This window comes from Oncorhynchus clarkii, chromosome 3 (genome assembly GCF_045791955.1).
Source record: "Oncorhynchus clarkii lewisi isolate Uvic-CL-2024 chromosome 3, UVic_Ocla_1.0, whole genome shotgun sequence".
Classification (NCBI taxonomy): Eukaryota; Metazoa; Chordata; class Actinopteri; order Salmoniformes; family Salmonidae; genus Oncorhynchus; species Oncorhynchus clarkii.
In genome coordinates, this window is record NC_092149.1 from 24,573,325 (window position 1) to 24,590,926 (window position 17,602).

At 44.9% G+C, this 17,602-nt stretch overlaps 1 protein-coding gene across 1 annotated transcript in view; it reads right to left on the reverse strand.

Annotated features, from left to right (window-relative positions):
- The window catches only part of LOC139391628 (dynein axonemal heavy chain 5-like), a 66,047-nt gene that overhangs the window by 23,578 nt on the left and 24,867 nt on the right, over positions 1-17,602 (reverse strand). The window contains exons 25-46 of the mRNA XM_071139011.1: positions 17,023-17,085; positions 16,528-16,766; positions 16,155-16,395; positions 15,798-15,997; positions 15,149-15,302; positions 14,744-14,907; positions 13,756-13,912; positions 13,386-13,598; positions 12,705-12,929; positions 12,231-12,403; positions 11,611-11,789; positions 11,109-11,296; positions 10,584-10,778; positions 9,516-9,650; positions 9,196-9,303; positions 8,256-8,409; positions 7,954-8,100; positions 7,299-7,540; positions 6,933-7,109; positions 4,796-5,000; positions 2,862-3,004; positions 15-149 (exon numbers count right to left, since the gene is read on the reverse strand). Coding sequence (XP_070995112.1) covers positions 15-149; positions 2,862-3,004; positions 4,796-5,000; positions 6,933-7,109; positions 7,299-7,540; positions 7,954-8,100; positions 8,256-8,409; positions 9,196-9,303; positions 9,516-9,650; positions 10,584-10,778; positions 11,109-11,296; positions 11,611-11,789; positions 12,231-12,403; positions 12,705-12,929; positions 13,386-13,598; positions 13,756-13,912; positions 14,744-14,907; positions 15,149-15,302; positions 15,798-15,997; positions 16,155-16,395; positions 16,528-16,766; positions 17,023-17,085 — 3,837 coding nt within the window. The remainder of the gene's footprint in view (positions 1-14; positions 150-2,861; positions 3,005-4,795; positions 5,001-6,932; positions 7,110-7,298; positions 7,541-7,953; positions 8,101-8,255; positions 8,410-9,195; positions 9,304-9,515; positions 9,651-10,583; positions 10,779-11,108; positions 11,297-11,610; positions 11,790-12,230; positions 12,404-12,704; positions 12,930-13,385; positions 13,599-13,755; positions 13,913-14,743; positions 14,908-15,148; positions 15,303-15,797; positions 15,998-16,154; positions 16,396-16,527; positions 16,767-17,022; positions 17,086-17,602) is intronic.

Genomic DNA, 17,602 nt, shown 5'->3' on the forward strand with positions numbered 1-17,602 from the left:
TGGAGGTGTAATACCTGGAACATGAGTGAAGTTGTGGCGGAGGAGAAGTTGAGACTCTTGGCCATGTGAGTTTCGGGATCGTACTTTGACATGTATCCCTTGATGATGACGGTCTTGGCTGTGCCTTGCTCTCCGATCAACAACACAGCCTGCGACAAAACGAGGAAGGAATTACTCTTGAAGATCTGACCATGATCACATGGCTAGGGGGTAATTTATCCTCCATGTACAAGCCAAATTAACAATACTTGCCCACTCAGAACAGGATTGCTAATATAAGATCAGTTTAGATTATAATAAGAATATACAGTGCTTACGTTACAGCCTAAATATAAAATAGACACAATACCCCATAATAACAAAGCAAAAACAGTTTCGATTTTTTTTGCAAATGTATTAAAAATGAAAACTGAAATATCAAATTAACTTAAGTGTTCAGACCCTTTACTCAGTACTTTGTTGAAGCACCTTTGGCAGCGATTACAACCTTGAGTCTTCTTGGGTATGACGCTTGGCACACCTGTATTTTGGGAGTTTCTCCCATTCTTGTCCGCAGGTCCTCTCAAGCTCTGTCAGGTTGGATGGGGAGCGTCGCTGCACAGCTATTTTCAGGTCTCTCCAAAGATGATCGATCGGGTTCAAGTCCGGGCTCTGGCTGGGCCACTCAAGGACTTTCAGAGACTTGTACCGAAGCCACGCCTGCATTGTCTTGGCTGTGTGCTTAGGTCTGAGGTCCTGAGCACTCTGGAACAGGATCTCTCTGTACTTTGCTCCGTTCATCTTTCCCTCGATCCTAACTAGTCTCCCAGTCCCTGCCGGTGAAAAACATCCCCACAGCATGATGCTGCAACCACCATGCTTCACCATAGGGATGGTGCCAGAGTTCAATCTTGGTTTCATCAGACCAGAAAATCTTGTTTCTCATGGTCTGAGAGTCCTTTAGGTGCCTTTTGGCAAACTCCAAGTGGGCTGTCATGTGCCTTTTACTGAGGAGTGGCTTCGTCTGGCCACTCTACCATAAAGGCCTGAATGGTGGAGTGCTGCAGAGATGGTTGTCCTTCTGGAAGATTATCCCATCTCCACAGAGGAACTCCGGAGCTCTGTCAGTGACCATCGGGTTCTTGGTCACCTCCCTGACCAAGGGCCTTCTCCCCTGATTGATCAGTTTGGCCGGGTGGCCAGCTCTAGGAAGAGTCTTGGCAGTTCCAATATTTTTTATTTAAGAATGATGGAGGCCACTGTGTTCTTGGGGACCTTCAATGCTGCAGACATTTTTTGGTACCCTTCTCCAGGCCTGTACCTTGACACAATCCTGTCTCTGAGCCCTACGGACAATTCCTTCGACCTCATGGCTTGGTTTTTGTGGGACCTTATATAGACAGATGTGTGCCTTTCCAAATCATGTCCAATCAATTAAATTTACCACAGGTGGACTCCTGTAGAAAAATCTCAAGGATGATCAATGGAAACAAGATGCACTTGAGCTCAATTTCGAGTCTCATAGCAAAGGGTCTGAATACTTATGTAAATAAAGGTATTTCTGTTTTATTGTTTTAATACATTTGTAAACATTTGTAAAAACCTCTTTTCGCTCTGTCATTATGTGGTATTGTGTGTAGATTGATGAGGAAAACAATGCATTTGATCAATTTCAGAATAAGGCTGTAATGTAACAAAGTGTGGAAAAGGGAAGGGGTCTGAATACTTTCTGAATGTACTGTACATACACTACATGACCAAAAGTATGTGGACACCTGCTCATTGAACATCTCCTTCCGAAATCATGGGCATTAATATGGAGTTGGTCCCCTTTTGCTGCTATAATAGCCTCCACTCTTCTGGGAAGGCTTTCCACTAAATGTTGGAACATTGCTGCAGGGATTTCAGCTACAAGAGCATTAGTGAGGTGATGTTGGGCAATTAGGCCTTGCTCACAGTCGGCGTTCCAATTCATCCCAAGGGTGATCGATGGGGTTGAGATTAGTGCTCCATGTAGCCCAGTCAGCTTCTTCAACATCGATCTCAACAAACTATTTATTTATGGACCTCGCTTTGTGCACAAGGGCATTGTCATGCTGAAACAGGAAAGGGTCTTCCCTAAACTGTTGCCACAAAGTTGGAAGAACAGAATCGTCTAGAATGTCATTGTATACTGTAGCGTTAAGATTTCCCTTCACTGGAACTAAGTGGTCTAGCCCGAACCATGAAAAACAGCCCCAGACCAATATTAATCCACCAAACTTTACAGTTGGCCCTATGCATTCGGCCAAACCCAGATTAGTCCGTCTGACTGCCAGATGGTGACACGTTTCCACTGGCGGCGAGCTTTACACCACTGCTCAGCCTTGGAATACCATTTCATGAAGTTCCCAACAAAGTTATTGTGCTAACATTGGTTCCAGAGGCAGTTTGGAACTCAGTAGTGAATGTTGCAACAGAGTACAGACAATCTTTATGAGCTTCAGCAAGTGCCAGTCCCGTTCTGTGAGCTTATGTGGCCTACCACTTCGTGGCTGTGCCATTGTCGCTCCTAAACATTTCCACTTCACAATAACAGCACTTTCAATTGACCGGGGCAGAAATTTGACGAACTGACTTGTTGGAAAGGTGTCATGCTATGTCGGTGCCACGTTGAAAGTCACTGAGCTCTTCAGTAAGGCCATTTTACTGCCAATGTTTGTCTATGGAGATTTCATGGCTGTGTGCTGAATTTTATACACCTGTCAACAATGGGTGTGGCTGAAATAGCCGAATCCACCTATTTGAAGGGGTGTCCACACACTTTTGTATAGTGTACAAAGGGGACTTGATCCTAGATCAGCACTACTACTCAGAGACCCTTTGTGAATATGGACACCCACCTTGCCCTGTTTGGCGATGGTCTGGATGAGGAAGTCAGTGCGGACATTGTCTACGTTGGGGACCAGGATGGATCCGTACTCTGGGGTGAGGTCTGAAGGGTAGACGTACTCCTCTACCCGTGTGTTCCAGTGGACCCACTGACCTGCACATACAAGAATAAGTCATTGAAAAACAAATAATACGAGCATCATGAACACCATCCACGATGTCCTCAGCTGGAATTTTCACCATCCACGATGTCCTCAGCTGGAATTTTCACCATCCACGCTGTCCTCAGCTGGAAATACTTTAGTGCAGTTGTACGGAATGACTGTCAAATAGATAAATGACCCTTATTCTGTTCAAAAAGGACAACATTTTTCTGATGATAATGGGTGAACATATCATGATAGACTGGTAGCAAGCAGGACTAAGGTAACACCAACATCAGCTGTGCGGGTGAATTTAACGCATATTGATGGTTTGATGAGAGATCTGATGGTGATATTTTTCATTGAGCAAGAGCACTGTGAAAGTTCAATATGATCTACACTGAACAAAAACAAACACAACAATTTCAAAGGCCTGGATTTCACATGACTGGGAATACAGATATACATCTGTTGGTAGCAGATACCTTAAAAAAAAAGAAGGGGTGTGGATCAGAAAACCAGTCAGATTCTGGTGACCAGATGTAGCACGACATACCTCATTTGCATAGAGTTGATCAGGCTGTTGATTGTGGCCTGTGGAATGTTGTCCCACTCATCTTCAATGGCTGTGCGAAGTTGCTGGATATTGGCGGGAACTGGAACACGCTGTTGTACACGTCGATCCAGAGCATCCCAAACTTGCTCAATGGGTGACATGTCTAGTGAGTATGCAGGCCATGGAAGAACTGGGCCATTTTCAGCTTCCAGGAATTTTGTACAGATCCTTTTGACATGGGGTCGTGCATTATCATGCTGAAACAAGGGGTGATGGCAGCAGATGAATGGCACGACAATGGGCCTCAGGATCTCGTCACAGTATCTCGGTGGATTCAAATTGCTGTTGTCCGTAGCTTATGCCTGCCCATACTATAAGCCCACTGCCACAATTGGGCACTCTGTTCACGACGTTGACATGGCTCGCCCACACGACGCCATACACGCTCTCTGCCATCTACCCGGTACAGTTGAAACCGGGATTCATCCGTGAAGAGCACACTTCTCCAGTGTGCCAGTGGCCACCGAAGGTGAGCATTTGTCCATTGAAGTCGGTTACGACGCCAATCTGTAGTCATGTCAAGACCCTGGTGAGGACGGCGAGCATGCAGGTGAGCTTCCCTGAGATGATCACTGACTGTTTGTGCAGAAATTCTTTGGTTCTGCAAACCCACACTTTTATCAGCTGTCCAGGTGGCTGGTCTCAGACCATCCTGCAGGTGAAGAAGACGGATGAGGAGGTCCTGCGCTGGTGTGGTTACACGTGGTATGCGGTTGCGAGGCCGGTTGGACATACTGCCAAATTCTCTAAAATGACGTTGGAGGCAGCTTAAGGTACAGTATGGTATGAACATTCAATTCTCTGGCAATTCTGGCATTCCTGCAGTCAGCATGCCAATTGCACACTCCCTGCACATTTTAGAGTGGCCATTTATTGTCCCCAGCACAAGGTGCACCAGTGTAAGGATCATGCTCTTTATTCAGCTTCTTGATATGCCACACCTGTCAGGTGGATGGATTATCTTGGCAAAGGAGAAATGCTCACTAACAGAGATGTAAACCTAAGATTTTTGTGCATATGGAACATTTCTGGGATCTTTTATTTCAGCTCATGAAACATGAGACCAACACTATACATGTATGTTGTGTTTATATGTTTGTTCACTGTATCTTCCATAACAGTAAAAAGAGGACTGAGTGTTTGTTGTGATTTTGTGGAGTCTGTCTACTGAACATGTACCCCTCACCGTCTGTAGTGACGTGGTAATCGAACATGGTGTCCTCGCTGTCTGATGGTATATCTGGGAGGTCCAGATGGATGTTGTCGTTGCCACGGAGCCAGCTCTCCATCTTCCTCCTGTCTTCCAGCTCCAGTAAAGCTCCGATGCTCCACATGAGAGCAAACACATAGAGACGCTCCACATGCTGCCTGGACACCTCCCCACACTGCTCCTGGAACACAACAACAGTCACTATCAACACAACATACTGTACCAAAACCCTTCTATAGCTTTATCTACATACTTGGCACTCAAATGAATCAGTCACCTACAGTAAAGGGAAATGGAATTCCACCCTCACATACAGTGCCTTGCAAAAGTATTCATCCCCCTTGGCATTTTTCCTATTTTGTTGCATTACAACCTGTAATTTAAATGGATTTTTATTTGGATTTCATGTAATGGACATACACAAAATAGTCCAAATTGGTGAAGAGAAATGAAAAAACAAAAAAGTGGGGCATACATATATATTCACCCCCTTTGCTATGAAGCCTCTAAATAAGATCTGGTGCAACCAACTACCTTCAGACGTCACATAATTAGTTAAATAAAGTCCACCTGTTTGCAATTTAAGTGTCACATGATCTGTCACATGATCTCAGTATATATACACCTGTTCTGAAAGGCCCCAGAGTCTGCAACACCACTAAGAAAGGGGCACCACCAAGCAAGAAGCACCATGAAAACCAAGGAGCTCTCCAAACAAGTCAGGGACAAAGTTGTGGAGAAGTACAGATCAGGATTGGGTTATAAAAAATATTTGAAACTTTGAACATCCCAAAGAGCACCATTAAATCCATTATTAAAAAATTGAAAGAATATGGCACCACAACAAAACTGCAAAGAGAGGGCCGCCCACCAAAACCCACGGACCAGTCAAGGAGGGCCTTAATCAGAGAGGCAACAAAGAGACCAATAATAATCCTGAAGGAGCTGCAAAGCTCCACGGCGGAGATTGGGGTATCTGTCCCACAGACCACTTTAAGCCGTACACTCCACAGAGCTGGGCTTTACGGAAGAGTGGCCAGAAAAAAGCTATTGCTTAAATAAACAAATAAGCAAACCCGTTTGGTGTTCACCAAAAGGCATGTGGGAGACTCCCCAAACATATGGAAGAAGGTACTCTGGTCAGATGAGACTAAAATTGAGCTTTTTGGACATCAAGGAAAACGCTATGTCTGGCGCAAACCCAACAACTCTCATCACCCCGAGAATATCATCCCAACAGTGAAGCATGGTGGTGGCAGCATCATGCTGTGGGGATGTTATTTCATCGGCAGGGACTGGGAAACTGGTCAGAATGGAAGGAATGGTGGATCGCGCTAAATACAGGGAAATTCTTGAGGGAAACCTGTGTCAGTCTTCCAGAGATTTGAGACTGAGACGGAGGTTCACCTTCCATCAGGATAATGACCCTAAGCATACTAAATTGAGTGATTTAAGGGGAAACATTTAAATGTCTTGGAATGGCCTAGCCAAAGCCCAGACCTCAATCCAACTGAGAATCTGTGGTATGACTTAAATATTTCTGTACACCAGCGGAACCCATCCAACTTCAAGGAGCTGGAGCAGTTTTGCCTTGAAGAATGGGCAATAATCCCAGTGGCTAGATGTGCAAGCTTATAGAGACATACCTCAATAGAGCTTTACAAAGTATCGACTTTGGGGGGGGGGGGTGAATAGTTATGCACGCTCAAGTTCTTTTTTTTTTTGTCTTATTTCTTGTTTCACAATAAAACATTTTGCATCTTCAAAGTGGTGGGCATGTTGTGTAAATCAAATGATTCAAACCCACAAAAAAATATATTTTAATTAAATCCAAGTGGTAAGGCATCAAAATAGGAAAAATGCCAAGGAGATGAATACTTTCGCAAGCCAGAGAGTTATAGTCCAACAGTAATTGAAAATCAGAGTGCTTCAGGAATCACAATGACAGGATGAATTCAATTAGTTAGGCATTAGAACATTCCATTTAGTTTCTATGAGGAATGTGGGGCAATTCACTTCAACAGTATTCATAGAGCTCAGTGATGTACAGATATTATCCCCCTTCTGCAGGGTTTTTTAATATGGTTGGAGTATCGAGGTTTCAGGTGCCTACCTTGGCGGGGATGAGGCCCTGCAGCATGTTGATGCTCTGCATGATGACGAAGGCCTCCAGCATGTCAATCTTGTACTCCAGACAGTGAACAGTGAACCGGTAGAGCTCTGGGAAGGAAGAGGAGAACAGCTCTCTCAGCACCTCTCCCTCCTGACGGGAACGCTTCTTCAGCCAGCCCTGCATGGGGACAAATACACATGTATACATGTAGACAAAGACACACACACACACACACACACAAAAATACGCACACACACAGTCAAAGATACACACATACATATACACACACACACACACACACACACAGATGCACTCACACACATTTTCATCCACTGATAAAGAGTGAGAGAATGTTCCTGTGCCCACCTCCAGAATGGGGCTCCAGTTGAGCACAGACGAGCTCATGAACACCATTCCATTACGAGACACGGTGGCAGGCGAGGCGTTGTCGATGTTGTGGGGCTCAAACACAATCTTGCAGTTGGGGGCCATGGGGATCCTGTCTCCATTGGCCAGGGTCAGAGTCCTGTTGTCATCCAGTACAGAGTTGAGGTTCTCTATCCAGATAGCATCTACTGGTCCATCTAGTACTATCCAGATGTGCTCCCCTGCAGAGGAGAGAGACATTAGAACCAGTCTGCTTATTTAACTAATCAAAATCAACTATGGAGGTCAGAGAAAGGTATTAGAACATCACTTTTAGTAAAAAGATAGAGACATGAATAGAAAGATATGAGAATATTGAAAACATAAGGAAATAGAGACGTGTGAAAATGGTCTGCCCCATTGTTCTATGTGAATTCCATAGAGACTATACGGGATGTACTATTTGTGGGTTCATGCTCTAGCAGGTGTAATGCATGAGTAACTTTGCATGCGTATTTCTTTCAAGTACAGTGAAATGCCTTTCTCGTAACCCTAACAATGGGTATTAATCAATAACAATGCAATACTCACAATAACAAGGTAGAACAAAAACACACAAGATCTAAAAATATGAAATAAGAGGTGTCCGTCTCACCTTTCTTGGCTCTCAGGGTCTTCCTCCACAGGGTAGAGAAGATGCCGTCAGTCCAGTCATTGGTAGCTACATCTAGGCGGCCAAACATCTGAGGGGCGGTGATCGCTTTGGGGTTCATACGCATCTCTCTGTGTGGCTGGCCGCAGTCTGTGGGTGCAAACACACAGACAAATTAACTTAACACAGCGTTACCTTTTTTTTCTAGTGCATGTAAATGTCTGTGCATTTTAGTTTAGTATGACTGCCATGAGGAAGCAAATAAGGTCAAATAAGTCCAGTGTTTTGATGGGGATGTTTCTTACCTGTCATGGCTCTCATCAGGGTGTGAATGCAGGTGGTTTTTCCTGCTCCGCTGGGCCCCAGGGCCATCATGCCATGGCGGACCCTCTGGGTCTCAAACAGCTGAATCACCTTCAGCTTCCATGGAGGGTGGCTGATCAAACCTGCCTCTGCCACCTACAGTATGGAACACACAGGGATAAGAGAAACTCTTCATGTTATGAGACCAGACTCCTCCACCTACAGTATGGAGAACAATGGAAGAGAGTGAGGTGAACTCTTCATGTTATGAGACCAGACTCCTGCACCTACAGTATGGAGAACAATGGAAGAGAGTGAGGTGAACTCTTCATGTTATGAGACCAGACTCCTGCACCTACAGTATGGAGAACAATGGAAGAGAGTGAGGTGAACTCTTCATGTTATGAGACCGGACTCCTCCACCTACAGTATGGAGAACAATGGAAGACAGTGAGGTGAACTCATCATGTTATGAGACCTGACTCCTCCACCTACAGTATGGAGAACAATGGAAGAGAGTGAGGTGAACTCTTCATGTTAATACAAATAATCCTTACCTCACATTTAGATCGAAAAAAAGTTTTATGCTACTATGGTAGGCTAATACCAAGACGAGATTCATCCCTTAAACTCTGTATTATACTGTGGGGGCGGCATGTAGCCTTGCGCTTAAGACAGTAACCAAAACGTCGCTGGCTCGAATCCCTGAGGTGACGAGGTGAAAAATATGTTGATGTGCCCTTGAGCAAGGCACTTAACCTTAATTGCTCAAGTAAATCGCCCTGGATAAGAGCTAAATGACTAAAATGTACTGTAGGGGAAAGGAGAAGAAACAGGAGAGAAGAGAAGCAGTGTGAGGAGGAGGATTGTGAGAAACTACATGTAGATAAAAAATTATCTGTGTCACTCTGAAGGATTATGCTATATAAAATGTCCTCTCACCTGTTTGTCGATAGCTGTCTCCAGCTCTGGGTAGCCTGCTTTATCCAGCTGGATCCCAGGGAAGAGGTCCTCTATCAGGCTGAGGAACAACGGCTCGTCTTCATCTATCTGTCAACACATATAGTATTATGTCAGTGAAGTTAACCATGATGCCACTTCTGTTATGTTGCACCTCACTGAAGATGAAATCATTATTCATGTATTACAGAATAGTAACAATAACAATCTGTAACACTTAATGGTGCGTAAAAAAACACATTTTCTAAAATGGCAGTTGATTTCGAGGAGAATGTCCTGTGTATCTGACTGACTGTACTCACCAGCTTGGACAGGTTCATATCTCTGAGAACCCTCATGACGATGGTAGATTCTGTGTCGTTGGGGTTTGCTCGTTTCACTGCCCCCAGTGTTCGCAGAACTGACAAAATGTTTCGGAGTCCAAAGTCGTAATGCACCTTAAAAACAGAGAGTGAACCCAACATGGACTGTATGGAAATAGAACTATGAACTACACAAAGATCATAATGAACACATACATGGACAGTTTGGTTGTTTTTATACTGAACAAAAAATATAAATGCAACCTGTAAAGTGTTTCCATGTTTCATGAGTTTAAATAAAAGATCCCAGAAATTGTCCTTCCACAAAAAAAGCTTATTTCTCTCCCATTTGAGCACAAATTTGTTAACATCCCTGTTAGTGAGCATTTCTCCTTTGCCAAGATAATCTATCCACCTGACAGGTGGTATATTAATTCCCTCTAAAGTGATTTGAGGCCTCCCGAGTGGTGCAGTGGTCTAAAGCACTGCCTCGCAGTGCTATCTGTGCCACTAGAGATTCTGGGTTTGAGTCCAGGCTCTGTCACATACAGCCGCGACCGGGAGAGCCATGGGGCGGTGCACAATTGCCGTTGTCCGGGTTAGGGGAGAGTTTGGGCGGCAAGGATGTCCTTGTCCCATCGCGCACTAGCGACTCCTGTGGCGGACCGGGTGCAGTGCACGCTGACACGGTCGCCAGGTTTACGGTGTTTCCTCCGACACATTGGTGCGGCTGGCTTCCGGATTAAGTAGGCATTGTGTCAAGAAGCAGTGCGGCTTGGTTGGGTTGTGTTTCGGAGAACGCACGGCTCTCAACCTTCGCCTCTCCCGAGTCCGTACGGGAGTTGCAGCGATGAGACAAGACTGCAACTACCAATTGGATACCACAACATTGGGGAGAAAAAGGGGTAAAAAAATTTATAAAATAGTGATTTGAGACTGTGATGATACACGTTAAGTAACATTTCACTTGACTTGATTGTTTACTTATATGGAACTACTAAAATGTATATCTTGTGTTCAGCTCTCATTGAAATATCTACAGTAGTTACATTTAATTTCATAGCTGACCTGCTTGGAGAGCTGCTCCTCACACAGTTTGTAGAGGGTGAAAAACTTCCTGGCCAGCTCTATGTTGTCTATGAAGCCACAGCTGGCCAGCTTGACCCGGATGATGATCTGACGGTCTGGGACCATCATGGCCACTGAGCGGAAGTTGATCTTCAGGTTCTCTGGAAGCTCCTGACGACCTGCGTAGCCCGGGTTCTGATGGGGGGCAAAAACATTTAATAATCAAATCTTTATTTAACCAGGTGAGACTGTTAAGAATAATTTCTTATTTACAATGATGACCTGCCATGAACATAGTGTACTACAGATGATTGATGTTATGAAAATGCAAAACAAAGTCTATGACTAACATCCTCAAAGTAATAATAAACCTTGTCTGATTTGGACTAGTTTCAGTTAATCTTCTTTAAGACAAGAATACACTATTCCTTTCAGAAGTACTTTAAATGAAGCTCTACTTGGCAAAGCGTTTGTGAAGGGGTTTCTACAGGGAGTAGTTTATAGACGGCTAAGAATAATAATAACCATAGTCAGGAAGATGCCGAATTCGGGATTCATTTCCACGTTGTCTCCGTCGGTGAAGATGAAGTTCTTGCGGCGCTCCTTCTTGCAGGTAAGCACGATGGCGATCTGCTGGGCCGCCACGGAGAGCACTGATAGGTCAATACGGTTGAACTCATCAAAACAGCCCCACGAGCCCGACTGGGCTAGGCCTGTCAATCAACACAACATTACACATCACTCTTCACATTAAACTCCTCATTCAAAACAATCCCAAGAGCCCGACCTGTCAATCAACACAACTTTACACATCACTCTTCACATTAAACTCCTCATTCAAAACAACCCCAAGAGCCCGACCTGTCAATCAACACAACTTTACACATCACTCTTCACATTAAACTCCTCATTCAAAACAACCCCAAGAGCCTGACCTGCAAATGGTCATTGTCATGCAAATGGCACAGGAGTTGGCAAGAGAGCACAAATGTATTTGGGACCATGCAATATGAGTAGAAGCTTCTACCTTTAAAGATCCTCCCAAGTCCTCTGAAGTCCATCTGGTCGGAGCAGTTGAAGACCACCACGTACTTCCCCAGGCAGCGGCCCATGTCTTTAGTGGTCTCAGTCTTCCCTGTCCCTGCAGGGCCGGCCGGGGCTCCTCCCATACTCATCCCCAGAGCCTGGGCCAGTGTGATGTAGCACCTGGGACAAACACACACCAAGAAAAAGGTATATCAAGGATAATCACCCAAAGATGTTCAATGTGATACACCATACACTTGTGGGCACTAAAAAGTTAGGCCTGGCTGTGGTAATGGTAGACTGGTTACTGCAATGTGTGTGCAACACTGCACTCTAGTGTCTCCTAGCAATAGTTTGTCTCAAAAACCTGTACATTTTTAGTGCCACAAGTGTATGGTGCCCTTTTAGCCCAAAATGCATGATAACTGGTTAAGCTATTAGAGTGGAGGTGGAGCCACTTCCTAGTCCTTACCTGTCAGTCAGAGGGGTGATACACTAGTTAGTCCTTACCTGTCAGTGAGAGAGGTGATGACTAGTTAGTCCTTACCTGTCAGTCAGAGGGGTGATGACTAGTTAGTCCTTACCTGTCAGTGAGAGGGGTGATGACTAGTTAGTCCCTACCTGTCAGTGAGAGGGGTGATGACCAGTCTGTCAGTGCAGCCCAGGAATTCATTCTGATAGATGAAGCCTACGTCAGTCATGTTGATGATCATCTTGTCAGAGTCCTCATTGAAGTAGAAACGACACTGCTTCAGCCACTCAAAGTCTGTAGGGCTTTTGATATGCAGGCGACACTGAGGGGAGAGCAGGGGGAAAGAGAAACCACTCTGGAAACAAAGCATTGCCAAAGCCTATGAAATTCATAAAACCGCAAATGACTCATCAAATGTGATTTGAATACCAGGGGAAACTCAAATTGATATTCTCAGACTCTACCATGCTCTAATCAGAAAATATTTGGTGGAACAGTTTGCCAAAAGTTCACAAATATGTTACACAACAGCTATTATTACCTTCAGTTTATACACAAAGGGACCTTTAGGGTTGAAGTACTATTTTAGCCACTGAGTCAGTTTGTGATTCAAGTTCACTCACCAGGTCATCAAAGATGTCCCTCTGGTGGACATGGATGGTTATGAGTGTCTCATACTTGGCCCGCTCCATTGGGGCCAGGTCTTTAGTGGTCATGTCTATCAGGGTGTTGAGAAACTCCAAGAAGAACTGGTTGGTCTTGGGCATGATCTTACGGTCGTAGCGGGCGTTGGTCAGGGCCTCCTCTGAGTCTCTGGTCCAGATCATCTGGACTCCCAGCAGACCAACCTGTTTGATGGAGTCAGAAAGAGAGGACATCATGATAGGACATCAATGAGAGAGCTTAAAGTCATCTTTCCTGGCTTCCATGTCTTCCTATCAATCAGGGCTATAATCAGGACAATGTATAAAATCAGGAAAGTCTGGAATTTGAAAAGGTGTAGATCAGTTTCAGTTATACAATAATTGAGGATAATTTCAGAAAAGCAGTAATCCTTGATCAGGTATTGAGTAATGAAACATAGGCATGGGAAAGTCTAACTACAAGGCCATTGCTCCAAGGTCAAGGTTAAGGTAATCTATCCCATTATAAAAAAGAGAATGAATGATGACCCCAAGACCAGGACTGTGTCACAAATTGCAGCCTATTCCCTATATAGTGCACTACTTTTGAACAGGACCTGGGTCAAAAGTAGTGGACTATGAAATAGGGTGGCATTTAGGATGTATCCCATGTCTCCCCACCTGAGCAGGGAAAGAGTCCAGGAACTCAATGAGCTGGAAACCTGAGTCCTGGATGGCCAGGACAGCCTGTCTGATGACCAGGTGAAGAGACCTCTGGGATTCCTTCAGCAGGGCGTTTAGCCAGACCTCCACGTTCCCCTCAGCCGTCACCGGCCGATCCAGCTCTACCGTCTCCCCCTCCCTGGATGAGATGGCCAGGATCCGGTCGTACATCTGTGGAGACAGAAGGGCAGATACGATTGATGTTGTTGAATCTGGGGTAGTTACTATTGCAGAAGGACAAATACTACTAATAGTCAAATAAGTAACTTGTAGAAAAATTGTAGATAATTGTAAAAAAATATATATGTCTGTCTGTGCGTTACTGTACCTTGTCATGGAAGCGGACACATTTAATGTTGTCAAAGACGTTGAGCAGGTGGGCCTGGATGGTGTGGGAGTCCGAGGCTTGTCCCAGAATCTCCAGCAGGGCCGGGTCAGACACAAAGAAGAACCGAGGGAAGAGCAGACGCTTCTTCTCCAAGTACCTGTCAGTCACACAATCACACACAACCAAGGGTTGAAAACGGGATAGTCAGAAGCTACAATCTATCCGCAATATTAAAGCTGATCTACCCCCTAAAAAAAGCGTTGAAAATAATACTAATTTAGTACACATCATCAAGCTACCAATGTACAACGCAGGCAAACTTGGAAGGTGTCATACTGGTACATGAATACTTTCAATTAAACAATTTAAAACAAATTCAAAGTATAAGTATAGGCCTACCCAGTGAGAGACTTCTGACAGACCTCCAGACAGACTTACCAAGAGACTTCTGACAGACCTCCAGGCAGACTCACCCAGAGACTTCTGACAGATCCAGGCAGACTTACCCAGAGACCTCTGACAGACCTCCGGACAGACTTACCTAGAGACCTCTGACAGACCTCCAGACAGACTTACCAAGAGACTTCTGGCAGACCTCCAGACAGACTTACCCAGAGACTTCTGACAGATCTCCAGGCAGACTTACCCAGAGACCTCTGACAGACTTACCCAGAGACCTCTGACAGACCTCCGGACAGACTTACCCAGAGACCTCTGACAGACCTCCGGACAGACTTACCCAGAGACCTCTGACAGACCTCCAGACAGACTTACCAAGAGACTTCTGGCAGACCTCCAGACAGACTTACACAGAGACTTCTGACAGATCTACAGGCAGACTTACCCAGAGACTTCTGACAGACCTCCAGACAGACTTACACAGAGACTTCTGACAGATCTACAGGCAGACTTACCCAGAGACCTCTGACAGACCTCCAGACAGACTCACCCAGTGAGAAACTTCTGATAGATATTCAGATAGACTTACCCAGTGAGAGACTTCTGACAGATCTCCAGTTGTTCTAGCAGGTGAGGCAACAGCTGTCCCATGGTCTCGTCCCCCACACATGACTGCACCACGTTGGGCATCTCATGGACCCGCGTCATGATCTTCACCCAGGACTTGTCGATGTTGGAGAAACGTTTCGCCTCCTGTCATTCAGATGATTCAGACTACATTGTCATTCCAAAGTTTGCAAAAAGTTCCTGGGTTTCCCCACCCCAAAAAACGTGATTTCTGAAAAACCAGGGCACTGTAAAAGTTCCCGAAATTGTGGAACCCCAGCACTTTGTGACATCAGCTGACGTAAGAAGGGCTTTATAAGTCAATTTGATTAATAGCGTAAGGTTAAAGACATGTTTTCAGATGAAAAGTCAATGTATTTGTTTTTACCTTGGGTAGCTGTTTGGCTATGTCCCCTCCAACGAACACAGCCTCGAGGTAGATCCACAGGTTCTGGACAGTCATCCAGTTATCTATGATGTCAGTGGTATTGGAAAGGTTCTGAACCCATTTCTGGATCTGGGGCTTGAATGGCGTGTTGTACCTGTGTCATCATCTGAGTCAATCATTGACTACTACAGTACACAAACACTAAACGTCTGTACAATGCAAAGCACCCCCAGTCTAAACACAACTGTCTAAACACAAACAACATAACCTGAACTCTAGATGACAAGTCAACTGGATGCTGAAATACAACGAAGGCTGCTGAGGGGGCTCATAATAATGGCTGGAACGGAGCAAATGGAATGGCATCAAACAACAGGAGACCATGTGTTTGATACCATTCCACTGATGCCGCTCCAGTCATTACCACGAGCATGTTCTCCCCAATGAAGGTGCCACCAACCTCCTGTGCTGAAATATGATGAACAATTGAGAAGAAATCATATATCACTCCGAACCCCCAGGTCATTTGTTGCCTCAAAATTAAGACTGACTTAGGCTACATTTAACTGTTGTTAACAAACATGAAGCAGAAATCAGTCTAGATTTCCAGGCTAAGTCATTTGTGCCTCTAGTAGGCCTCTAGTCTAACCTGTTACTCATGAGTGATCCCAACACCATGAGGCTGTCCTCCATGTTAGTAATGATCTCAGCGGTGCTGTCGCCCCTCAGTAGCAGCTCCCCTCGCGTCTTGAAGTTGGCGAAGGTGAATGTCTTGTTGTCCCACTCAGCAATCACCTGCTTCAGCTTCTGCTCAATGTCCCTCTCCTTCACTGCACTGATGCAAATATCCTGCCCAGCGGGAGTTCAAACAACATTCATCTTTATTTTACCTTTGTTTTACCAACTTGTCCTATTGAGGTCAAACCTTTTTTTCTACCCTCAATTTACAGTACAGAATAGTTATGGTGAGTGGAGTACCGGTAGTTGTACGGCTATAGATAATCACCTCAATTTCCTCTTTGCATTTGAGGAGCGGAGCTTCCATGATGTTGCGCAGCTTGAAAGTGTCCGTCTCCACCTCGAAGCTGTGTCCTGTCACCTCGGTGATTCTCTTCCAGTGACGCGTCATCATGGCCTTGTTGGTCATCAGTTCCAGTAGGGGGCAACACTCGTTGAACTCATCTATACTTTTCTTCAGGTCAAGGAATGCCTTCCACTCTTTCAGGGCACGGGGCAGCTTGCGACAACTGGAAATGGGAGGGTGAAATAACACGAACATCTAACTTCCTTTTGGAAATGTAAATCCTCAATGAGATTATTCATCAGTGAGTTCTGTGTAAATGTCTCTCATGGTCTGGGTTGTAGTTTGGCTTCCTTACCGCGTCTGGAAGTCAAGAAGTTCGTTATTGATCCTGTCTATGTGGATGTCGGCCCAGAGGATGTCATAGTAGCCGTTGACGGTGTCGATGACACTGTTGTAGAGTCCATAGAGCTTCTGGAGGAGGGTGAGCTGTCTCCTGATCTCCAGCAGCTGAGGGTGTTGGGTCACAGGCAGGCCAAACAGCTCCTCTCCCCCAGTGTAGGTGATGTACTTACGGAACAGGTTGTCAAAGCGATTCTGACCAAACAAAATGAAAAGTACAGTAAAGTGCATGAATGGTCACATATATAATTTCCAAAACCATACAACACACAATAATACAATCATGTATGTTGTTGGCCATGTTAAATATGGTAGAAATAAGTAATACATAAAAGAAATAAGACATAGAACATATGAATGAACACCTCTGTGAATGTATCAACTTAATGAAGTGCTGCAGAGAGGTGTATATACTGTAGATTCCTCTCTTGAAGATACACACTGTACTCACCTGAAACATGATGAGTCTGTCACTAGCGTCTTGGGGAGCCAGTCCGACAACCATGGGACCGTCCTGGGAATGAAACACAGCCTGCGTCAGAAATTAGCTAGCAGTCTTATTTAGAGCGTGCCAAGTTAACTGTAATATAAATAGAAATGTCTAAGACCTAGACAGCCTTGGTGTTAGGTGTAGCTGTGAGTAAGGCCTAGACAGCCTTGGTGTTAGGTGTAGCTGTGAGTAAGACCTAGACAGCCTTGGTGTTAGGTGTAGCTGTGAGTAAGACCTAGACAGCCTTGGTGTTAGGTGTAGCTGTGAGTAAGACCTAGATAGCCTTGGCGTTAGGTGTAGCTGTGAGTAAGACCTAGACAGCCTTGGTGTTAGGTGTAGCTGTGAGTAAGACCTAGACAGCCTTGGAGTTAGGTGTAACTGTGAGTAAGACCTAGATAGCCTTGGTGTTAGGTGTAGCTGTGAGTAAGACCTAGATAGCCTTGGTGTTAGGTGTAGCTGTGAGTAAGACCTAGATAGCCTTGGTGTTAGGTGTAGCTGTGAGTAAGACCTAGACAGCCTTGGTGTTAGGTGTAGCTGTGAG